Source organism: Colius striatus, chromosome 15 (genome assembly GCF_028858725.1).
Source record: "Colius striatus isolate bColStr4 chromosome 15, bColStr4.1.hap1, whole genome shotgun sequence".
Lineage (NCBI taxonomy): Eukaryota > Metazoa > Chordata > Aves > Coliiformes > Coliidae > Colius > Colius striatus.
In genome coordinates, this window is record NC_084773.1 from 69521 (window position 1) to 91555 (window position 22035).

Below are 22035 nucleotides of genomic sequence, written 5' to 3' on the forward strand. Positions count from 1 at the left end.
TCCTAGATATAAAGACCTTTGATGGAAGGTCATTTATTGCCTATATTACTAAAACTCATTTGAAAGCATTAGGATAGTTGAGCTGTAAAGCTGAGAAGTAAATATTGTCAGGACACTGCAAACAATATGAGAAAGATTTGAAGCTTTAAGTTGGTCTTTTTTTCCTGTCCAGTTACAAATTGCAAGAAGAAACTTCTGTATTTCTGGAAGATGTGGAGGAATATTGTGGAAGTATTTTTGTACCTCACCCTCTTATTCTTTTCTCTAGTCTACCTATTTTCTTCTGTTGTCAGTAGTGGGACCTATAGCTAGATAGATTTTGTCCTTATCCTATTGAGCATAACATTAACTTGTAATTTAGTAATTTTTGCAAGTTCAATTCCCTTAGAACATAGAAGCTTTTTCCAATCAGTTTTCTTCAACTTAGATTGCTCAGCCAAGCATAACTCCATTATCCAGGAGTTATCAGACCGCTGTGTAATGACAAGATGAGTGCTCTTTTCTCCTAACGTTACCGTTTTTACTGCACAATAATAGGACGTTTACCTACGCTAAACTCCTATCTCTACTTTATAGATGTGTCTTAAATATCCCAAACTATCCAACTGCTCTAAAATGGATATGAATACCCTACAACTGAGGAAAAGTTTCCATATATACTCATTAACAATGATCACTGAAAGTATGGATGAAAATAGTTGTCTTCTGTGTCATGTTCTTCTTCTGTTTCATGATCATGTGTTTCACGATCATCTTCTGCTTCGTCATATTCTTCTGGTGTTAAAAATCGTCGAAACACTGGTATTCTTAGCTGAGTTGACTTGTTGACCTTTTGCTCACCATAATAAATGGCTCGAATGTGAGGGAAGCAAAAGAATGCATATGTGCTTATTGGAATGGTAAGCTTATTTTGGTCCACCCGTATGTACGTTAATTGGTTGGTGTTGATTGGATCAATAGATGGACACATCAAAGTAATATTTACAGCTGTAAGAGAGATAAATATTAGTGAAAATACAGAAATTAGTTCTAAGACCTGTTGCAATAGTGAAACTTCAGTTTTGAAATTTAAAACTGGAAATATTTTTGCAGTGCACAGCTTTAACATAATCCTTCCTCTGGTTTTTTAAATGACAGTAATACCAATTTTAGGGTTTGCAGCGTATAACATTGTGAGGTAGAGAAAAAAATACTACCACTACAATTGGTAATTACTATTTTATGTGAATGGAATATTTTCGTAATTCCTTTTCTATATATGTTTTTATCAATTGCCTAATCAAAAAGCTTTTAGTTTAGTTATGTGAAAAACTGATATTAACTTTTATCAAAAACAGAACATTTTTAGAGATAAGGTGCAAAAATATAACCCTTTTGGTGTCAGCTAGCAGAGGATGTGTTTGCACTGCATTTTGAAGAAGATGGGATGAAATTCTTCCTGTTCCATAAGCTGTTCAGAAACTATAGCTGCATTTGCTCTTGAGAAGTACAGTGTATATGAACTCTCTGTCAGTGCCACGTTAACTGGCTAGGACAGAGCAGTGAGAGCTCAAGCTCACCTCTCTGCACAGGACACCAGAGTACCTCTTGAAATACAAGCAAGTTTGGTGGATGACTACTGTATTCTATGCTTGGTTTATACATGATCTAACTGAGAAGCTGTAGGGTGGCAGGTTCTCAATACCAAGGACTCAACAAAAGAGATGTTTCTGATAGTTTTTGATGCAGGATAACGTTCTTAATTCTGGATGGTAAGGAAAATATGCCAAGCTCACCTCCCTCCCACAAACAATGCCCAAATCCACTATGTTTTTTGGTTTTAAAGAATTGCAACCGTCAACGTACTTTCGATGTCATTGTCTTCAATGTACAAGTGCTGCAAACTTCTTGGAATATAGAATACTTGTTTCAGTTTGTTATGTCCAAGATTAAGTTCTAGAAGGTTGGGCAGGTTAAAGGTGTGGTGTGCAATGTCCTGCAGGTCATTGTGAGACATTCTTAGAGCAATGATTTTTGGAAGTCTATTGAAATAGTTTTCTGGAATATAAGAAATCGAGTTATTTTCAAGAGAGAGATACATAAGTGATGATGGTAGATCAGGAGGCATAGTCTGTAGTTTGTTGTTGCATAAGTTAAGCTGCATTAAATTTTTCATGTTTGAAAAGGGTTTTCCTTTAAGTACTGAGTCGTCAAGAAAGTTATTGCAAAGGTCAAGCATGGTCATGTTATGTAATCCTTCCAGTGCACTTCCAGGTAACTGAGAAATCTTATTGAAACCAAGAAGGAGTCTCTCTAGAGAGCTGGGGAGCGGAAATGGAAATTCTTCCAGTTCATTATGTTGCAAATGAAGTTGCACTAAGTTGAAAAGTTTGGCAAAAATGCCATGGTCAATCATATGAAATTTAATTTTGTTGTGGCTGAGGTTAATTTCTCTTAAGAAGGTTACATTGGTGAATGGTCCTGCAGGCACAGCTTCAATATCATTGTTCTGCAGATAAAGTTGTTGAATGTGACTAGGGATATTTGGTATTGTCTTAAGGCTGCGATGATCACAGTACATTGATAACAGAAAAGCTGGTGGACAAAAGCATTCTCTGGCACACACAACTGGAAAAGGAAAGTGAGGAATTTCAGCTCGTGTGTTTGGATGAAAATAATATGGATGTTGGTGGTCTGGCTCCTCATATTCATCCTCAAAATCATAGTCTTCATATTGACAGAAGACTATAGCAGCCCAGAGGAGATGAATGATTGATAACTGGCTCAGAATCGCCATATTTAAATGTGTGTTTTATCCTGTTGGTGACAAGGGAAAATAAGTTTATTAGATAGTCATAAAGTAAATAACATGTTTCTGTTTCAAGAAGAAGCAATTTAAAATAAACTAAGTAGAATAATGCAATTTTTGGCAACAGTGTCGGTGACATGATTAGCAAAACCAAGTTTCTAATATATATCTTCCAAGAAAACAGCTATAAGCAAGTACACAGTCCTTGAAGCAAATGGAAGTTTTCTTGACCAAATTCAAGGAACAGCTTTCTCCCTGTACTTTGCCTGTTACCAAAGGACACCATGATACTTGGGAGTATATAAAAGATCAAACTCTTCATTCTTTTCTCACTTTATTACAGCAAAGTTGCAAAAGGACTTTTATGTTTAAAGAGGTATATTCTGGTGTTTGTATTTAAGGTTTGAGGTGTTGCACTCTTTCCAGTGCTTTCCAGGGTGATGCATCAGCCTTCCAAGTCAGTTTTAAATGGATACAGATGGAATTTCTTAGCAACATGTCTTCTTCAGGCCTTTTCAAACACAGAGATAGCCTTATTAAACTCACTTGAGATGAAAACTCTTTTTTTTTTGAAATGTAATTGTTATTCTCACTGTGAACTTGCACTGCACAAATGCTGTGTGGTCAGTATCCTAGAATCATACAAGTGTCATTTGGAAGTGACTTCTGGCAATCAAGCTGTCCAGCTTGGTGCTCCAAGTGTTTCCAACAGTAGATTAGATCAGCCTAGACTTTAGGTGAGTCTTCAAAGTCTTTGAGGGCAGAATTCCAACAGGTTAATGCTGTACTAGGGTGCTCGTGAAGAAATTTGATATTCTTACTAAGCAGCAAAGCCATGGCTTCTGTCTATTGTTCTTGTTTAAAAACAAGGTTATTTTTGTTAAAAATATATACCCTCAACTAAAGTGAGTTAATTGCAGGATTGTTTCTATAAATAGAACAGTGAAAGAAATTACTTTAAAACACTGTATTTTCTATAATACTGGAAATGTGCATGGCATTGGTGGTTGTATGTTCTGTGGCATTTTATGTTGGTTTTCTATTTACTACAAAACACATCTGACAGTACAATGCATTAATTATGATCAAGAATTCTTCTCTTCCCATCATTGAATTAAATCAAATTAAATTAAATTTAGCTTTTGTGAAGATTTTGTAAAATCTTCAGCGACAAGTTTTCTTTAGAGTCCTCCCTATGCTACTATACTCATATGTTCTTTATAGACATGAACTAATTTAACCTTCATCTTCTGAGGTGAAGTACTGACGTGAAAAACAAATAGTTTTGCATGTCAAATTTCCGACGCTCAAAGCCAGACTAACATTTTAGAGCACTTTTTGCAGTCAGAGGAACCCTTGTATTTGGCAGAATTAGAGTTGTGAATCATGTCAAGCTATTCAACTTAAGGCATGAGTCAAAATGTAACAGTGCAGGTCAAAGCACATAAATTATGGAAAATTTTAAGAGATTTTTCTCATTATAGTATGGGAACCCTACGGCAAAGGAAAGCAGATTTTTCATGGCTTTTTTATAATGACATTCCTGTTTCTTAATCTCTTTGTTTTATTCATGCTCTTAATGTTTTTTTTACCAAACATAATTAACCAGGAACAAAGGAGATGAGGCTTACAAATGCTAATTTCCTATGCTTCCTGGTGGTGATTGATGCCTAATGCATTATGTATTCTACAAATTGAATGAGAGAAAAAATTCTAAGAGAAAAAAAGTAGTAACAGAATCATGGAATTCAATGTGTCCTCATAATCTCCCTGTGTTGCACACAGCCCATTATGTGACAATGGCTGAGTGAAATCAGTTATGGTGTCTAACTTGCATTTCTAACTTTGTATTTGAGTGCTCCTTTAATCAATTTTCTTAACTGATTCAAACGTTAAAAATGGAGTCATTTGCTTGGAACTGACCCCACTGAAGGTAGGTCATTAGAAAAGCCAGGGTCTCCATAGCCCTGATCATCATCAGCTACCTGAGCTAATCTAGTAGCAGAAATATATCTATGCAGAGTGCAACCTTGCACTACAGCCATTGTATCAATGCACTATGCTGATTAACTTTGCAGACACTTACTGGGCTGAGAAACAATACTGTGCTTCAGGAGGAATTCATTGGATTTCAGACAGTGTATATTGGGAGAACACAGTATTACCACATTTCTGACTTCTACTCAGACTTGATGGTGTCTACCTATATAAAATCTGTCTCTAAATCCTGTGCCTTGACTATATTTTTCGAGAACGGATCCTTACACAACCTGTCCCCTGTGCCTATTTCATGTTCTTGGTTTCTGTTACTGCTACTCACCCTGAACTTCAATACAGAACTTCACCTTCATCTTCTGGTCGTAACCTCTTAGTACTTCTACTAGGTTTCACAACATTTCCAGTTAATAATTTTGGTTCTCAGTGCCACAATAGTCCTTAGAAAACAGGAGGAACAACTCTGGAAGGTCCTGCTCGGTTTGAGGAAAAAGCTAACTTAAGCCTTCATGAAATTGATCCACTAGCCAGGTTAGGCAATGTGAAGAGACTATCATCACTTCCGATGGAATAATAAGTAACAGGTACCAAAGTCATTCACTGGTTTTTACAGAGAGAGGAGGTGGTATTTGGGAGGGGATTTTTTTATACCTTGACTGTAGTTGAATGCATTTTTTATAGTCTGGTCCTGCCAGGCTTGCTAGTCATGTCTCAAAGCACAGATACTAGCACTTCACAAAATATTTCTAAGAACTTAAGTAGTTTTACAAAAGCAATCATGACAGGTAAAACCTGATAATGAGAGATGCAAATCAGATACACAGATATTAAAAACTCATACTTAAAATTTAAGAAAATAGAAGAATCTTAAAAGCATCCTCTACCATCTTAATAAACTCAAAGCTTAGTAACTGTATTTATAAGCAGTTTACTAGCTGAAAGCTAGAAATTATATAACGTACACAGATTATTCGTAACTGCAAAAATAGCACAACTGGTTCATTTTATTCTTGCTTACCAAAAAAACTTACGCTTTGGAAGTCTGTGAAGCTCAAATTGTAGAGGGCAGCAACTTACTGTGCTGGTGAAATCATCTGAGAAATAGCCTTACACAGCTGGAGGAACAAAAGATATCTCTAAGCCATATTTTGTGGTGAGGAGCCTTGTGGGAAGGCAAAACAAAATAATAGCCTTAACCCATCTTCTGATTTGACAGTTTAAGAAAAAAAGTTTGGTGCCACATCATCAGTTGTTTTAGATGCTGTATCATAAGTCTGTGAAACAATTCCTCCTTTTGTTAAAATCACGCTAAAATTATTTGCAAGCTTCTTTCAGCATTACTAGTTATCCTTAAAAGAAAAAAAAAGGGAGTAAACTTAAACATTTCAGAGGTCATTAGTTCATAGGGCAGTTTCAACTGCAGTGATTCACTTACACAAAGGATTTGTTCTCTAGAGGATGGAGTCAAGAAACAGTAAATAACTAACCTTGTCAAGATTGAAGGAAGGCATGTGCTATAGTAGAGCTTTTATGAACATCTTCCATTTTATACTTTTTTCCCTCCATAATCCTTCTTTCCCGTTTCCTTCCTGCAAAGCAGCTGTGCTATGCAGTACTGTTGGTATGGCCTCATACTTCTCAGTGTTGATTTACAGTTGTAATTCAGGATTCACGGTAAATCTCCAACATGTTTTTTCTAAGTTGCATAGAAAGAGCATAAATCTTCCTATGAAAAAGACAATTATGGTATGAGATATAAACCATTTACTGAAGAACAAATAGCTTTTAAGAGGGAAGAAAAAAAGACATGGTTATCTGCTTTCCCTGTCCTTAAATAACTGCCATATGCAAAAAACAAAGGGAAGTATAAAAAGAAGCACCAGAAGTCCTGACCAAAATAATATTACAGGACTTGGTAGTACTGGGATTAAGACAAAGCAATGATGTATTTATGTAGAGAATACAGGGCAGAGGTTGAAAGAGTAAAATTAAGCCTACATCATTCTCGATTAACAGTACTGTAAATAGTTGAGTAGCTGCATTGTACCACTAAACCCAAGTAATGCTGAACAACAAAAGCCATTGATTTCTAAGATAATTAGAATATATTCATAATGATAAATTAAAAAAAAAAAACAACCAAACCACTAAGTTTGTTATGCCAGTTTGTAGTAGCACGTAACATTTTGCAGTGTTTGGGGCATTTTTAAGCAGCAGTCAAGGAACACAGTGCAAGCTCTGGAAAGCTCCATCGTATTATCAGTTCTAAATAAAACGTGCAAAAATTAAAAAAAAAAACAAAAAACACCAAAATTGGACTAAAATAGAATTTAATTTAATATATTAAGTTTTTCTATTGTTTTCTTCTACTGATTGCATCCCAAATCCTCTTAAGCTATCAGGAGACTTACGATTTCACAATGCCTTAAAAATTGTAGTGTCAGAGCAAAAGAATATGTCCTTTGAAACATTGTAACAAAGCTCTTGTTTTAAAGCATATTCAGCTGCAGAAAATGATGCAGATCTATCCATGGGATATATTAAGACTCAGTTCCTTGCATGAGTTGTCTTGGATACAAACAAGTCTATACTTTGTGATCTTGGGCAAGCTGTGTGGTTTGACCTTTTCTTAGTGTTCATCTGAGGTAGGAATTTCCTTTCCAGAAGGATAATGAGAAGATTAAACTTAACATCATTCCTGTAAGACTTCCCGTTTCAAAGGCTGTAACAAATTTAAGAAATCTTCAACTTGTCTCGGTTTTTAGTTTTAAAGAATGTTTCGTAACAACTTATTTTTAGTATTGAATTTGTGAGGGTTTTTCATGGTTGTATTTATGCAATTGTGACACAAAGTGAGTTGTGTATCAAGCTGGAAGTCAGAGTTGTCCGGACCTGGATGGATCCTTTTTGTAAATTCAAATGTTTGAGACTTTACCATCTTAATTAACTACATTCAGCTTGTGAGACTTGTTAGATTTGTCTGGTTCTGAACCGAAGGCTTAAGAAAGGAGACTGTTCTAATATTTTGTGACTTTAAGTTTGTTTAGCTAATTGAGTAACAGTCAACTTAAAATCAAGCTTTTCAGATTTTAGCCAGTAAGTAGGGAAGATAACCTGACACTGAGGTGAAGGGGATTGGCTCTATTATAAGAATATTGGCTCTATTATAAGAAGGAATTGGCTCTATAAGAAGGGGATTGGCTCTATTATAAGAAGGAATAAATTGCAGTGCTTGACCTTTTTCTTATATTGACTGTTTTACTTTAAAAGATTCTTGGGTTTGTGTTTTGAGATTCTTTCCTTATTCAAAACTTGTAATAGTCCTTATAAAGCCTAGGGAAAGTAAAAAGAAAATGTTCATAGAGGATTAAAGGAAATCAAATCAAGCTAAGACATATAAGTTAGAACTGAGAACGATCTTGGAAGCATGACTTGCTAGAATTATAAAGTTCTTCAGCTTAAGCCTGACCCTGCTATCCAGAGTCTGAAGAAAAGCATCAAGCTTGACATTTTAAAATCATCAGTTGACAATTGTGAAGGAATTCTATGGTTTAGATGTGAATTGGTGATGTGAGTTTGTTACTCTGAGTGACTGCACAGCAGAAAAGAGAATGTGTGGTCAAATGTCATGAGGAGGTTTGAGTGTTGTAATTTGATTCCCCATAATGCTCATGGGTTTCTGAAGTATAGAAACAGATTTAGGCATGTATCATCTAGACTGGGCTGCACTTCAAAGTCAGATTGTAGACACAGAAACTCTTTGCATCCTAATTTCTAGTGCCTTAACTGTTGATCCCCAAACACTGTCAGCAGACCACCCACAGCCTCTATGAGTCTTGTGTATGATCTGCTTATTTGTGCTCACCATCAACAAAAGTAACTGATTATTAAGACTGTGGTGACTGCTGGATTTATCTGTCCCATGCCACAGTTAATCTGAAAATTTAGTTACTGAAGTGTGGAGGTCTTGGCAAATCAAAACACTGAATGGCTTGATCTCTCAGAGCCTGCATCCCAGCCAGGGCACCCCTGTTACTAATAGCTTTTACAGACTTCATCTTCTTCTGCTCTTCAGTGCCAGGTCATTCTAGGAGCATGTCACTGTATGGATATGCCTTCCAATTGTATCAACAGTCCTGCAGAGTTGAGATAAGATTCAATCTGTTTTAAAAAGGAAGGGAAGACAGAGCTATGCTATGTGTGGGGCTTACTGTTACCTCTAACCTGAACCTTGGTGTGTGGTCTCCAAGTATTTCCCATTTAGTAGGTGGCATTGCAAGATCGAAACTCTGGCAGCCCTCATCTTATGCAGCTTGTTTTATATGTGTTAGTTTGTTTAGCTCAGAGCAAAGGAGAAAAAGTTAAGCAACTGAAAAGAGTTTATAAGAAGTATTTTTGAAAAATAATTCCTGAGATTTGCTAGACCATAGAATTTGGATATATTGAGCAAATGATACTTTGCAATGCCTTTCTTCATTGACTCTTGTAGTCAATATGCAGGTTGTGGTTGCTAGTTGTTCTTACCAGTCTGTTATAACTTGAGTATGTGTGTTACAGCCATGAATTTCAAGAGGAAATTAAAGATGTTTTTGTGTAGGTTTTATGGCTTCATTTCAAGAATGTACTCTGCAGGCATGAGGGGGGGAAAAAGAAAGTCCTATGTTTTTACTAGAAAACAGTGTAACTTAAGGGATAAACCTTGTGATGTATTCATTTTGTGCTTGTTATCATTGTGGAATATAAACATCTCTCACCCATGCTGTAGTATATGGAGGCTTTTTTTTTTCTCTGCGTTTTTAGCTCCTCTTATGTGGATTTGATGATTCTGAGTTGAATAACATACCTTCTCTTTTAATTTTCCCTTCTCCCTAAGCATTCCTTTACTTATTTAAATTGTCTAATTTTGTCTCATATTCTACTCTTCCTGCATTTCTGTGTTTTTTCACAGAATCATAGAATGAGGAGGGTTGGAGGGGACCTTTAGAGATCATCGTGTCCAACTGCCCTATTAAAGCAGGTCCACACAGATCAGGGGGCACAGGAACGTGTCCAGGCAGGTTTTAAAGACTTCCAGAGAAGGAGCCTCCACACCCTTCCTGGGCAGCCTGGGCCAGGGCTCCCTCACCTCAACATTGAAAGACTTTTTCCTTATGTTTAAATGGAACTTGTGTTCCAGCTTCTTTCCATCACCCCTTGTCCTGTCACCAGATACAACAACAAAAAAAAAAAGTGCTGCCCCAACCTCCTGACATCCACTTTTCAGATATTTGTAAATATTAATGAGATCCCCCCTCAGTCTCCTCCAGACTGAACAGCCCCAGGTCCCGCAGCCTTTCCTCATGAGGAAGATGCTCCAGACCCCTGATCATCTTGGTGTCCCTGCACTGACCTCACCAACATTTTTCTATCCCTCTTGAGCCTCACCAGGGCAGAATTAGAGGGGGAGAAGAACCTCCCTTGACCTGCTGCCAACATTATTCTTGATGTCCCCAGACTGCCATTGGCTTCTTGCCCATGAAGGCACGTTGCTGACTCATGGTCAGTTTATTATCAACCAGCACTCCCAGGTCTCTCTGCAGAGCTGCTCTCCAGCAGGTTACCCCCAGCCTGTCCTGGTGCATGGGGTTGTTCCTTCCCTGATACAGGACTCTGCACTTGCTCTTGTTGAACCTCAGAAGGTTCCTCTCTGCCCAACTCTCCAGCCAACTGAGATCTCGCCTATCCTTATACAGGATTTTTCTTATCCTCTATTTGAAAACTGTGTAACTGGGGGGATGGGGCTTTTGTTGGGGTTTTTTGTGTGTGTGTGTGTTGTTTTGGGTTTTTTTCCCCAAAAATATCCCCCACCTTCAAAGCACATCAGTAGTTAACAAATGCAGCTACATTTGGATCTCAATGACCAATCCGAGATCAAATGACTGAGAGCAAGAACTTATGGACCTTCAGCATGGGTATTAATAGAATCCCATAGATAATTTTTTAGTAACTTCTACTAATAAACAGTAATACACTGACTTTTTAGAGACAAATTCTCTGGAAGCATCTAGAAGCAATACATTAGGAAGCTATGGTCTCATTCGATGTTTGGTTAAACATGTGAATGAACAATTTGCATAGCAATTTCCTTTAAAAGGAAAAGGTAAGTGTAGAGCTTCCTGGCCTGTTCAAATCTGTAATGCTGAAAGATTCTGAACAGAAGGGTGGTCGAGAAGGTGGTTTTGCTATGACAGTATCAGTTTACAGAAATGGATAATAGACTTTGAAATACTAATGGAAGAGGAAGGCTGTAACTTTTCTCTGAGTGAGTTAGGGTTTTTTGTATATGTATTTTACTTTCTACAGTAGAGGCTGTATTCTGATAGTCCTAACCGTAAAATGAGTCTACTACTACAACAACAAATAGGCATAAACCATTGATACTGGAATAATAAAATGAGTTAAAATTCATGTAAGCAATAATATCTGTAGCAAATAATGTCTAGTTGCTCTAAAATAACCTTGGACTATTGTATGAAATTGCGAATCTCTTCTAAGGAGAGTCACTGTTGTTAGATGACACCTTTTTTAGTAACTGAGCTATTTGTTTGACAAATATCCTTTGCTTTATATTTTGTGGGTTTTATACAGCGTACTTTGGTTGATGTAAGATAGATAACTTTGGGCTGTGTTTTCCTCCCACTTGGAGTTCTGATATATTCCCTACTTAACTGGAGATAGTGTATCTGTGAACACCAATATAAAATGAAAGTATCTGCCTGTTTTTGCAACCACCATTTACTGGTGAAGGTATATTCATTTTCTTGAGCCATCATTAGCAATTGAACTCAAACTTTATCAGAGCCTGATTTTGCTTGAATTCTTTCCTATAGAAAGTTTGTAGATGCTATGAGTATATGACAGGTGTCTTGCACTCCCTAATAAACAAAAGTAACAAACACTGGAAAAAAACTTAAAATAAGGTACAGTGTTTTATAATGGAGGAAAGTGGGAAATATAAATAGCTGAATATAGAGTACAGAAATCCTTGGCCAGTACCAATCCAAGTTGGTAAATCCAAACAGTGTAGTACTTTGTACTTGTCCTTATTGCTTCTGGAGTAGTTAATTCAGTGTCATTTAACTGTTTTAGTGTAAAATGTCACACATTTTAAAATCACTAGTTTTTTAAATGTTAGCGTATCTTTCAGTTCTTTTGCAGCTTGAGCATTACTTTCATGTCTAAAAAAAAAAGAAATCAGTGAAATCTGAGGACTGTTATCTTAACATGTGATGTTGGGTAGAAACTTGCCCCTCGCTGAAGGAGCATTTTTAGCATCCACTTGAACTAAATGAATTCCTTGAGTCTATTCCAAAGCAGGCACTTCTACTCGTTTATTTCTAACAGAACAGCTGACCTCAATGCCCTGAGCAGATAGATGCCTGAAAGAGATAATGTGAATTCTACCTTTTCTTAATAATGTATGCTAATACCTGATTCATTAGCTTAATGTAGCAACGGACTTCATGCATTTTTGTTGAAAGAACTAGAAAATATGCCTGCAAATTCAGATTGTTCCCATGTTTGTATCCAATCTGCAAATCACATAGTCATTTATAGCCAAAAAAATAAGGTGGGTTTTTTTAGGCACTTTCCAGCAAGGATAAGGAGTAGTTGTCTAAGTTCTCTGCCAAAGAATTCCTGAATGATCATGCATGGGAAAATATTTTGCATTAGCAGAAATTTTCCCCTTGTGTGTGCTGGAAAGTGCTTCCCATTTACTCCAAGTATGATTAAGAATAAAGGTCTTTACTTGTTTTTACAATGACTATAGAATGTGTTTCTTTTTGTGGTAGATGTATTTGAACATTTTCAGAGCAATAGATATTTACAACTATCATGCTTTGGGGTGCAGGGGATTTTTCCAGGCAGCCATTTAGCTCTGACCTATAGTTTGGAAACTGGATTCTGGTTCTTAGATCATCCCTAAACTAATTCTTAACTTTTATTATCCCTCTTTCTTCTAAAGAACAAATCCCTCATTTTAGCACAAGACCTTTTAAAGCTAGCATCACAGATTTATGACCCGAAGTACTTTTTTTTTCTGCAATCAGAATCTGTGACTTGGAAACTTTCATAGAAACACCAAATAATATCACACATCTGTACCCTGGCACATTCTCTTACAAGGAAAGATATAGTCTCTGTATCCTTTATTTTCTTCCATTACTCTCTATTTTGTTTGGATTTTCTTTAAATAATATAAAGGCTGTTTTGGGGAGATACTTGTCTGTGCACCTTTATTCTGCCTGACATATAAGATAAAGGTATCATTTGATTTATGGCAAGTAATCAAATGGAAATGTTCCTTTACTGTTTGAATAATTTGAGTCATATCTGCTTCTTGGCAGACCTGAGACAGGGTGTCATAGTTATTTCATCCAAGCACTCTGTGGCAGGAAGTCTGTTTCTTCTATTGTAAGCCATTCTGGGATTCTTGAAAGGCCTTATGGCTTCTTCTGGTGAGGACTTGAACATAGTTTACACTTAAAACTGCATTCATGTTAGTGGCCATTTCATTAGGGAGGATGAGTTGATCTAGTACTAGTTACAGGTCTTCCATGGTAATCAAGCAGATGTTCTTGTTGCCTTAGGTCATCCTTCTGACACCTGACTCTTGCCTTGTTCTGTTGCTTTTTGAGAGTGGAAGTAATGCCTGCAATGACTTGTAGCCAAAATGTAAACAAACATAATATTTTGATTTAAAAAAATGAATGGGTCTTAGGGAATGATATGAAACCTCGTGCTTTGAGTGATTAGATTGAACTCTATCAGAATAGAGCCTGTAGTAGTAGCTGCCTTTAAAACTGTTAATGTTCTCTGTGACTGCAAGACAGCTGTCCAAAACTCCCTTCACATCTTGCCAAACATGTCTGTATGTTGTGAAAACAGTCACAGATTGATGACTGGTGTAATTATTAGGACTGCAAATGGGTAAACTGCATACTTGTATTACCCATCATGGAACATTTGAATGGAAACGTACTCTTTAAAAAGACAGAAAAGTTAGTTTATAAAGCAACTGCACATCTAACAGATGTGTTTTCCATGCTTACATTTTCTCCTCGAGTTCCTGTGCATTCTGACTTTGGGAGGGAACTGTTATAGTGGGAAGTATGTGTTAGGCTTTCTGTTCTAAGCACACACAGAAGCAGTGTGAGTCTGTAACACACAGGTGTTGCTAAGGCAAAGCATTCCTCAAACAGGAGTAATGAAGTATTGCCTTATGTATGTGTGATCCAATGGAACACGCTCAAGAAAAACATCTTAGAGGTTTTTAGTTAGTATGGTAAGAAACTTCTTATTTTTCTTTAAAGTTCACTGTATTTATGGCTTTATCTTAAGTAATGATTACAAAGTCTTTATAAAGAGTTACTAATGTTTTTTTCTTCCATTTATTGGGTAGAAGCAGTAAGTAGAATAGTGAAGATTGGGTAGAGGTCAGACTTTGTTTCTAATTTTCTGAAATAAAATATTGTGGGTTCGACTTTCCATCCAGAAATTCACTCTAAATGGGCTTTAGCTTTGAACAGCAAAATTAATTGTTCTAGGAAGACCTCATTTTAATTTTTTTTACATTAGAGACAACAATTCCGAGGGATTATAGTACCAATCCATCATTTTCTATAGATTTTGTCTTGATTATGGTCTCAAGAAGAGATAGTGGCCTGTTGACCTCATACTAGCTTACTCTGCTTTGTGTTCTGAAAAGTTCATTGTTATATTGTAGAGGTGAATGCTAATTGTTAACTGAACTGGAAATGAATTGAAGCAAGGAATCTCTTGCCATGTTGCTTTATGGGATCTGGCTATTACCGTGGTAGTTGGAGGTTTGAATTATGTTTGCCTCTGCACAGCTTCACAACAGACTTGTATCAGTTGTACCAAATTTCCAGGCCTCTATATAGGACCGTTGTTTGCCAGGTACAACATAAAACTATTAAGTGTACTACCCAATTAATGTAGCTATTTGCATGGAGCACAGCTTCTAAAAGTACTCTGATTCTTTCATCTCAAAATTTATCATATTACAGGAAGGTTTTACTGGTTGTTATTATATGACAGTACTATGCAGTTAGTGAATATGGGAGCAAAGTGTTATATTGTGGTACTGAGACTGCTTCTGTATTTCTGAAAGTTATTTGGAAAAAATAATTTACAGGAAGATAACATCTTGATGGAAATTGTACATATTAGCTTAAAATAGAAATGAAAAACATGCATTCCAAAAAGGAAAGTAAGCTTTGATTCAATTATTCATTTCTACTTTATTAAACACTTTTTCCTGAGCAAGTAATAATTATGCTGCTGGAGGAATGAATAGACAGTTGCTATTAATATTCTTGCAGAATACTAGGTTATTGTCTCACTTCCTGAATCTGAGCATCTACTCATTGAGTTAAATACATAAGTGGATTCTTCACTTTCTTCGTGCCAAAAAATTAGGCCCTGTTACTGACCCATGAGTCACTCATCCAGTCTATTCCTTGTTTCCTAGAATGAAGACTGAAGATAGAGCTGACAGAAGAATAGTATGGTATCTGGATGTTCTTCTATCCTAAATAGGATATAAATTTTGTTAAATTAGTATATTTTAGAATGACAGGACAATTTTCTTTTCCACAAATGAGAAACAAAGGAGTTGAGGTATTCTGTAAAGAATGCTTCTTGAAGGAAAATATTTTTATTGGTCCCTATATCTAAAAAGCATTTGGAAACAACGCAGGCAGAACAATTAAGAGGCAAGTGCATGTCTTCTTCCCCTCTCTGTCCCTCAGGAAATTATACATCCTTTGGCAACCATTGAGCTAGGGATTTTTTTCCATGCTTAACAGAGAATGTAACTCCTTAATAGCTACTGCATATGTAGTCGTGAAGAGACCACATTAATTCCAACATTGCTTCCTTTCACTCTGATAGAAATCTTTGTATAGATGATGGACACTACCTGGATAATGAATCGGGTGTATGAGACATGCTGCATGAGATGCTTAGATGGTCTATATATATGTGGCTAGTCTGATGTATACAGGTTTGTTAAATATACTGCTTATGCACAGGGAGTTTGTGACAAGACTTAACTGTGTGTGGAGTGTGTGGGATTCTCATCAAAACTGCATCCACAGTGCTGCTGTTCCAGAAATCTCATAGTGTTCAAATTTATCCTGGACTAAGAATTGAGACAGCAAAACAGTTCATGCATAGGAAAATCTATCTGTGTGGTAGTCCCACTGCAATCATAGCAATACAGTGGTTAAATCCAGGGTTGTGTTGTTCAGTTGAGCAGAACTGTTCAGATTTTATATATAAAACTGCAAGTCTGTCAGCAGCAAGTTGTGTTGAGATAATCTTTCATTGGCTAACACAAGCTTTAAGATCCAAATTGGCTTCATAATATTAATTAGTTTTTGAAGTATCATGAAAGCTTTTCTGCTTATTTTGTGCTTAACATTGGCTTCCATCTCAGGTCACTAATTGAGTATGCAGGGTAAATCTCATGTTTATCTTAGCAGATGATTTTAAACAGTGGTATGTGATAAGTGACAGTGGTATGTGATACGTGGCATTTGAAATTAGAATCAGATTTTCATTTACTCCAGGGCTTTTCCATATGTTTCTTATTAGCATCTTTGTTCTCAAACTGCTAGTCTCCCCAGAAAGGAGGAGGGGGAAAAAAACCCCACAAACCCAAGAAATGATCTTAAATTCTAAAGAGAGGAAGAAAACAAATTGGCTTCAGAACTTGATTTCATTATTTTTAGTTCACCATTGCTTTTATTGTAATGCTGGTGTTTTGATGAAAATTAAATGGAAATATTAATGTTTCTTTCTTTTGTTGTGGTGTACTGTCGTTTTTCTGGATAAATAGTGCAATATTTTAACTGGGAGTCTGCTCTTAAGTCTGTCAAAGCGTGAGTGGTGATGGTTGGTGGTATTCTTTGAATACGCTTGAATTTTCTTCTTTTCTTTTAACTTCATTATAAAAGAAAAATAAGCTTGTGTTACAAATTATTTTGTTCTCTCTGAACTGTCATTAAACAACACTTGTGAGGTAGATTTTTTTGGAATCAAGGCAGCATAGGAAAATAGCCAGAAACTTTGAGTAATGGAGAGAACAAAATGGCATAGTTCAAAATTAGAAAGCTGAGGCATCTCAGTTTTGTTCACTTTACTGACCAGTCCTATCCAAGATAATGTGAAGTTTCTTCAACATTCCAGAGGATGTAACTACCTGTAGAATTACTCATAGTAAGTATCAGGACAGTAGCTAAAAGCTTAAGCTCTGAATTCTTTAATTCTCTGAAGATGTTAATTCTTGAGATTTTAAGTGAAACTTGAAACATCATAAGATCAGTAAATGGACAAGTGTAGTTGATGAATATGGAACACAGTATCATGTTGGTAATAGCTGTCTTCAAGAGACTGCAGAAATTCCTTCTTAGGACATAAGTTGCTTTTTACAATTATATTAAATTACGTCAAAAACTCGTAACAGTGAGGTTGTATCAGATTTCTTATGCATAATCTGATTTAGGTAGCTGAAATATTTTGTTCCTTTAGCAAACCAATATGAATGTGTGAAAACTTATGTAAGTTTTGTATATAAATGAAGATATATAAGTTTATATAAGTATATATCTTATAAACTGTTTTCTACTGGTCTGGTCTTGGGCATTTCCCTCACTTTTGGGAAATGCTGGTACAGGAATTCTAGACAAGATACTTGCTGATGTGAAGCTTTTTCAAAGTTTCCACTATGTTTAGAATAGACAAACTTTCACCTCTTTATTTCTTAAGGAAAGGAAGCTTTTGTCTTTGTCCCTTATTTCATTCAGATTCTTTTTATCCTTGTTACCAATTATAACCAAATTTGACAAGGGATAGAGGGAAATATATATATACGTACTTGTTACCAACTTGTGAAAAATAGCAACTGGGTGGAGGAAAGTGCTCAAAAGAAGTACTTCAACTGAGGAAAAGACAGTCAGAAATTCTCCTTCTTAGAGTAAGCATCCAGATGGCAAGATGAAACAGAGATGTTGACTAACTGCATGGCACACCTTTAGCTCTTTCACTAACAGCCAAACAGGTGGTAGCTGTGGGAGGCAGCTGTAGGTGTTGGTATGAGGTGGAGACAAGCTGCAAGAACCCACTGGTTGTAAGAGCAAATCCATAGGAATCCAGGCATCTGTAGCTTCCTTGTTCATTGGTGTAATTTAGTGACAGTAAAACTGGAAATGAAGAGATTATACTTATCCTTCTAAAGCAGCCCTAGTTAACTGCAAAGGCATGTTTCTGCCTCACACTGAACTTACCATCTACCAGGACTCTCCATTCTGCAAAGCTGCTTTCAAGATTGTCCAGCATTTACCAATGCATGGGATTTTTCCTTGTGATTTCCTTTCCTTAATGATTTTACAGCTCTTTTTTTTTTTTTTTTCTGAAAGGCATGCAGCTGTGCTGTCTCTCTGTCCATACATCCTTTTATTTCTTAACGCTACAGAGCATATTGGACACTTTTAGCCAGTTTGCCAATATACACTGAATTGCTGCAAGATTTATGTACAGCTGGACAGAGGAGGAAGACACTCAATACTGGGAAATGGAAAAAAAATCATCACTTCTTCGCTTTCTTTAACTTGTTTGTCAGCATGAGAGAGCACCTAGATGATCTGTGAGCTTTTTATACTAGTCTGCAGAAAACAAAGTAATTGATTCAGTGTAGGGCCACCGAGATGATCAGGGGACTGGAGCATTGTCATATGAGGAAAGGCTGCGGGAAGTGGGGCTGTTTAGTCTGGAGGAGATTGAGAGGAGATCTTACTAACATTTATAAATATCTAAAGAGTGGATGTCAGGAGGTTGGGACATCCCTTTTCTGTGTTGTAGCTAGCAACAGGACAAGGGGTGATGGGATGAAGCTGGAACACAAAAAGTTCCACTTAAACATAAGAAAAAACTGTTTCAGTGTTTGAGTGAGGGAGCCCTGGCACAGGCTGCCCAGAGGGGTTGTGGAGGCTCCTTCCTTGGAGGTCTTCAACACCCGCCTGCACATGTTCCTATGCGACCTGCTTCTGCAAGGGGGTTGGAATAGATGGTCTCTAAAGGTCCCTTCCAACCCCTACCAGTCTATGATTTTATGATTCTGAACCCATGCTTAACCTAGGGATATATTGCTGGGAAGAAAATGTAGGAAATAAGTCTCAATGTAGTGTCTTCTTTAAATAAGGGTATGGAGTGAGATTTTGTGATAGGAGATTGAGGTACCATGGCATAGGTACCTTTACAAATGTATTCTTCATTGGGTGCTGTGCAGAACAAACTTTTTCGCTCAATCTCAAGAGGTTTGACCCTTCAAAATTTTAATTTTGTTTGCTTGACATTTCAATATGGATATGAAAGAAAACCTGTTTTATTGAATGTTCTTCTTTTCTATAGTAGCTAGCAATAGGACAAGGGGTGATGGGATGAAGCTGAAACACAAACAGTTCCACTTAAATATAGAAAAAACTATTTCACTGTTTCAGTGAGGGAGCCCTGGCACAGGCTGCCCAGAGGGGTTGTGGAGGCTCCTTCCTTGGAGGGCTTCAAGACCCGCCTGGACATGTTCCTATGTGACCAGATCTAAGTGATCCTGCATCTGTAGGGGGTTGGACTGGATGATCTCTAAAGGTCCCTTCCAACCCCACCATTCTGTGATTTTATAATTTACATGTTATACACTTGCCATAGCTGATGGTACAAGTTAAAATCATGACTTGATAACATCTTATATTCCTTAAACTCTCTGTATTGTATTAATTTTATTGCTATTTGTCCACTTAGTATCTTATTATTCTTTGTATTTCTGTGGTTTAAAGTACAGCATTAGATAGGTAGATATAGGGGTTCTTCATTATGTGAGACAGGAGCAACCAGACACTGATACGATGTGCATCAACTCCAAATTTATTGTCACATAATCATCACTTATATACTTTTTCCAAATGCTGAAACGTGCTACAATTCACGACAATTAGTTAATGCTAAGGATCATATGCTATGCATAAGGCCTCAAAGTTTCATTTTTGTAACAACTTAGACACCAACTTCATCGTGTTAAAACACCATCCTTGTTGTACTTAAAACATCAACCTTATTGTGCACCCCATCTATTTGGCCTTCAGTTAGTTTTCTCTCACACTAGGTTATGCTTACCTTACATTTTACTTATACTTTATACTATTGTTGGTTGCATATGTTACAATTTATTAGTCACATACATGCGATCACACAATGCTTAATTGAATGCTCTATTCTGTCTTCTAACAATGCTTAGTTTAATGCTCTGTCCTGTCTTCAGACCTTGTCTCTGTTACAGTCTGTAGCTTTGGTTTCCTCCCTGCTCAAGCTTGCTGTCACATGGGCATTCTCTTCTTTTCTTTTTCTGCTGCCGAAGGTGATTCAAAGATGAGCTGCTGACTTCCTCTGTCTTTCACTAACTCCATAACGTTCATTATAGCCCAGGCCCCAATAGGTAGATACTGCAGAAAGAGGCATGGAGAAGACTTGCAGAGATTAAGTTGTTGAACCCATTGGCCAGTTAATGGTGTAGAGCAGCACACAGAACTCGGTCTTCTGAAATATTCAAATAGTACTTTAGTACTTCAATAGACTGCTCTGCTTAATCAGTATTTGTACCATTGGCTGAGCTGCTGCTGTGCAGTCGCAGTCTTTGTTTCTGATACTTTAGAATTTCTTTTCCTTCTGTTGGTAAAAACAGACTGCCATCCTCTGGTGAAATTTGTTAACTCTCTTGTAGGGACCTGTCAGATTTTTTCAGAAGAGAGAAGCCCATTAAAGTTTGGAAAACTTAGACAGAATAAATAGTAAGCTCTTATTAGAAGAATGTAGTTACTTGTACAAGGAATAAGTAATAAGAAAATACCCTTATATGAATTTGTATCAAAGATCTTTCTTCCTCTTTCCTTTTTCCATAACATCTGTGGAGAATACAAAAGTAGAGTTGATCTCTTGACATTTTTTTCTCCCTAGACAGGAGACACCTGCTTATACAGTCGAACACCAGTGTATTTTATCATTAGTTAGCTATTATTCTGTTAATTTCATTGCTGTCTATATTCAGAAATCATTGCTGAAACTGGGCAAGGTGCATTTTGTATTGACTTGAATTTTTATGAAAGTACACCAAAGACACAAACTGTGTAAATTATTAATTAGTATTACCCGCAAGTGCTAGCTGAAGAGTATCTGGAAATAGTAGTCATTGGACATATTTGTTTTTTTCATAAGTGACAGACAAATTACTGTCTTTTCTCTAACCCTTACAGGAAACAGTTGAAATGAACCATTTGATACTTACCTTTGCCTTGATGCAAAATTGCCAGTGTAGTTTAAGTCACAGATAAAGTTTTTTAAACTTCAAAGCTAGCTGAATTTTCCTTGAAGATGATGTAAAGCTAAGCAGTTTATAAAATCCCTTAGAGATTATTTATTAAGCGCAAGAGTGGAGGTGGTATCTTAAAAATAGCATAGCAGTTTCTTCTGTGAACGTTATCTGTATCTATGGATGCCAACTGCAGAAAGAATTTGTCAGTCTAAATGCATGGAAGAGTCAAGAGAGATTTAAAGGCTTTGGAAGGAGAAAATCGAGACTATTTAGTCTTCTCCCTCTTAGCACTTTGCTACGTTTTTACAAAGCTTTCCCGTTATATTGACTTCAACACTGGACCTAAAATTGTATTAAAATCTTGCAAAACTAAGAATTCTTAGAAAGCTTAGAAAATGCTAACTATGCTTTCTAGGGACTAAGACTACTCAGCTCCAAGGAAAGTTTAAGATGAGCTCCAAACCTGAGCGATGTTTTATGGAACCTCTTATTAGTATTGTTAACTAGACTCAGCCAAAACTCCTTGCCTTCAGAGAGCAAAAAGCCCAGTGGCCAGTTTTCTTCCCTTTACCTGGTGGTTAGTCAAAGGAACACAGCCAGTTTGAACAAGAGCAAAAGGGATTTGATTTCTTCATGTGGCAACCTGCTCACGTCTGGGTGTTTGTTACATTTGGAAATCTCACGCAAAATGCAGTTACTAGTGTTTACTGAGAATGTAAGTAATTGTTTCCAAGAGTAGGTTTATTGGCAGTGGTTTGGTTGAACTGACCTGCTCTAGGGTAGAGGTGTAGGCTAACAAAAGGAAGCAGAAGTTGTTCTATGTGTG

General features: G+C 36.8%; 2 protein-coding genes across 4 annotated transcripts in view; one reads left to right on the forward strand and one right to left on the reverse strand.

The window, feature by feature from the left end:
* CENPP (centromere protein P) overlaps window positions 1–22035 on the forward strand; it is a 152002-nt gene that overhangs the window by 43409 nt on the left and 86558 nt on the right. The window lies entirely within an intron of this gene.
* On the reverse strand, window positions 599–6029 carry OMD (osteomodulin). The gene is given in 4 exon segments (XM_010199612.2): window positions 599–987; window positions 1846–2788; window positions 5792–5996; window positions 5998–6029. Coding segments are annotated over 4 exon segments (1494 nt in total). The 3' UTR covers window positions 599–673.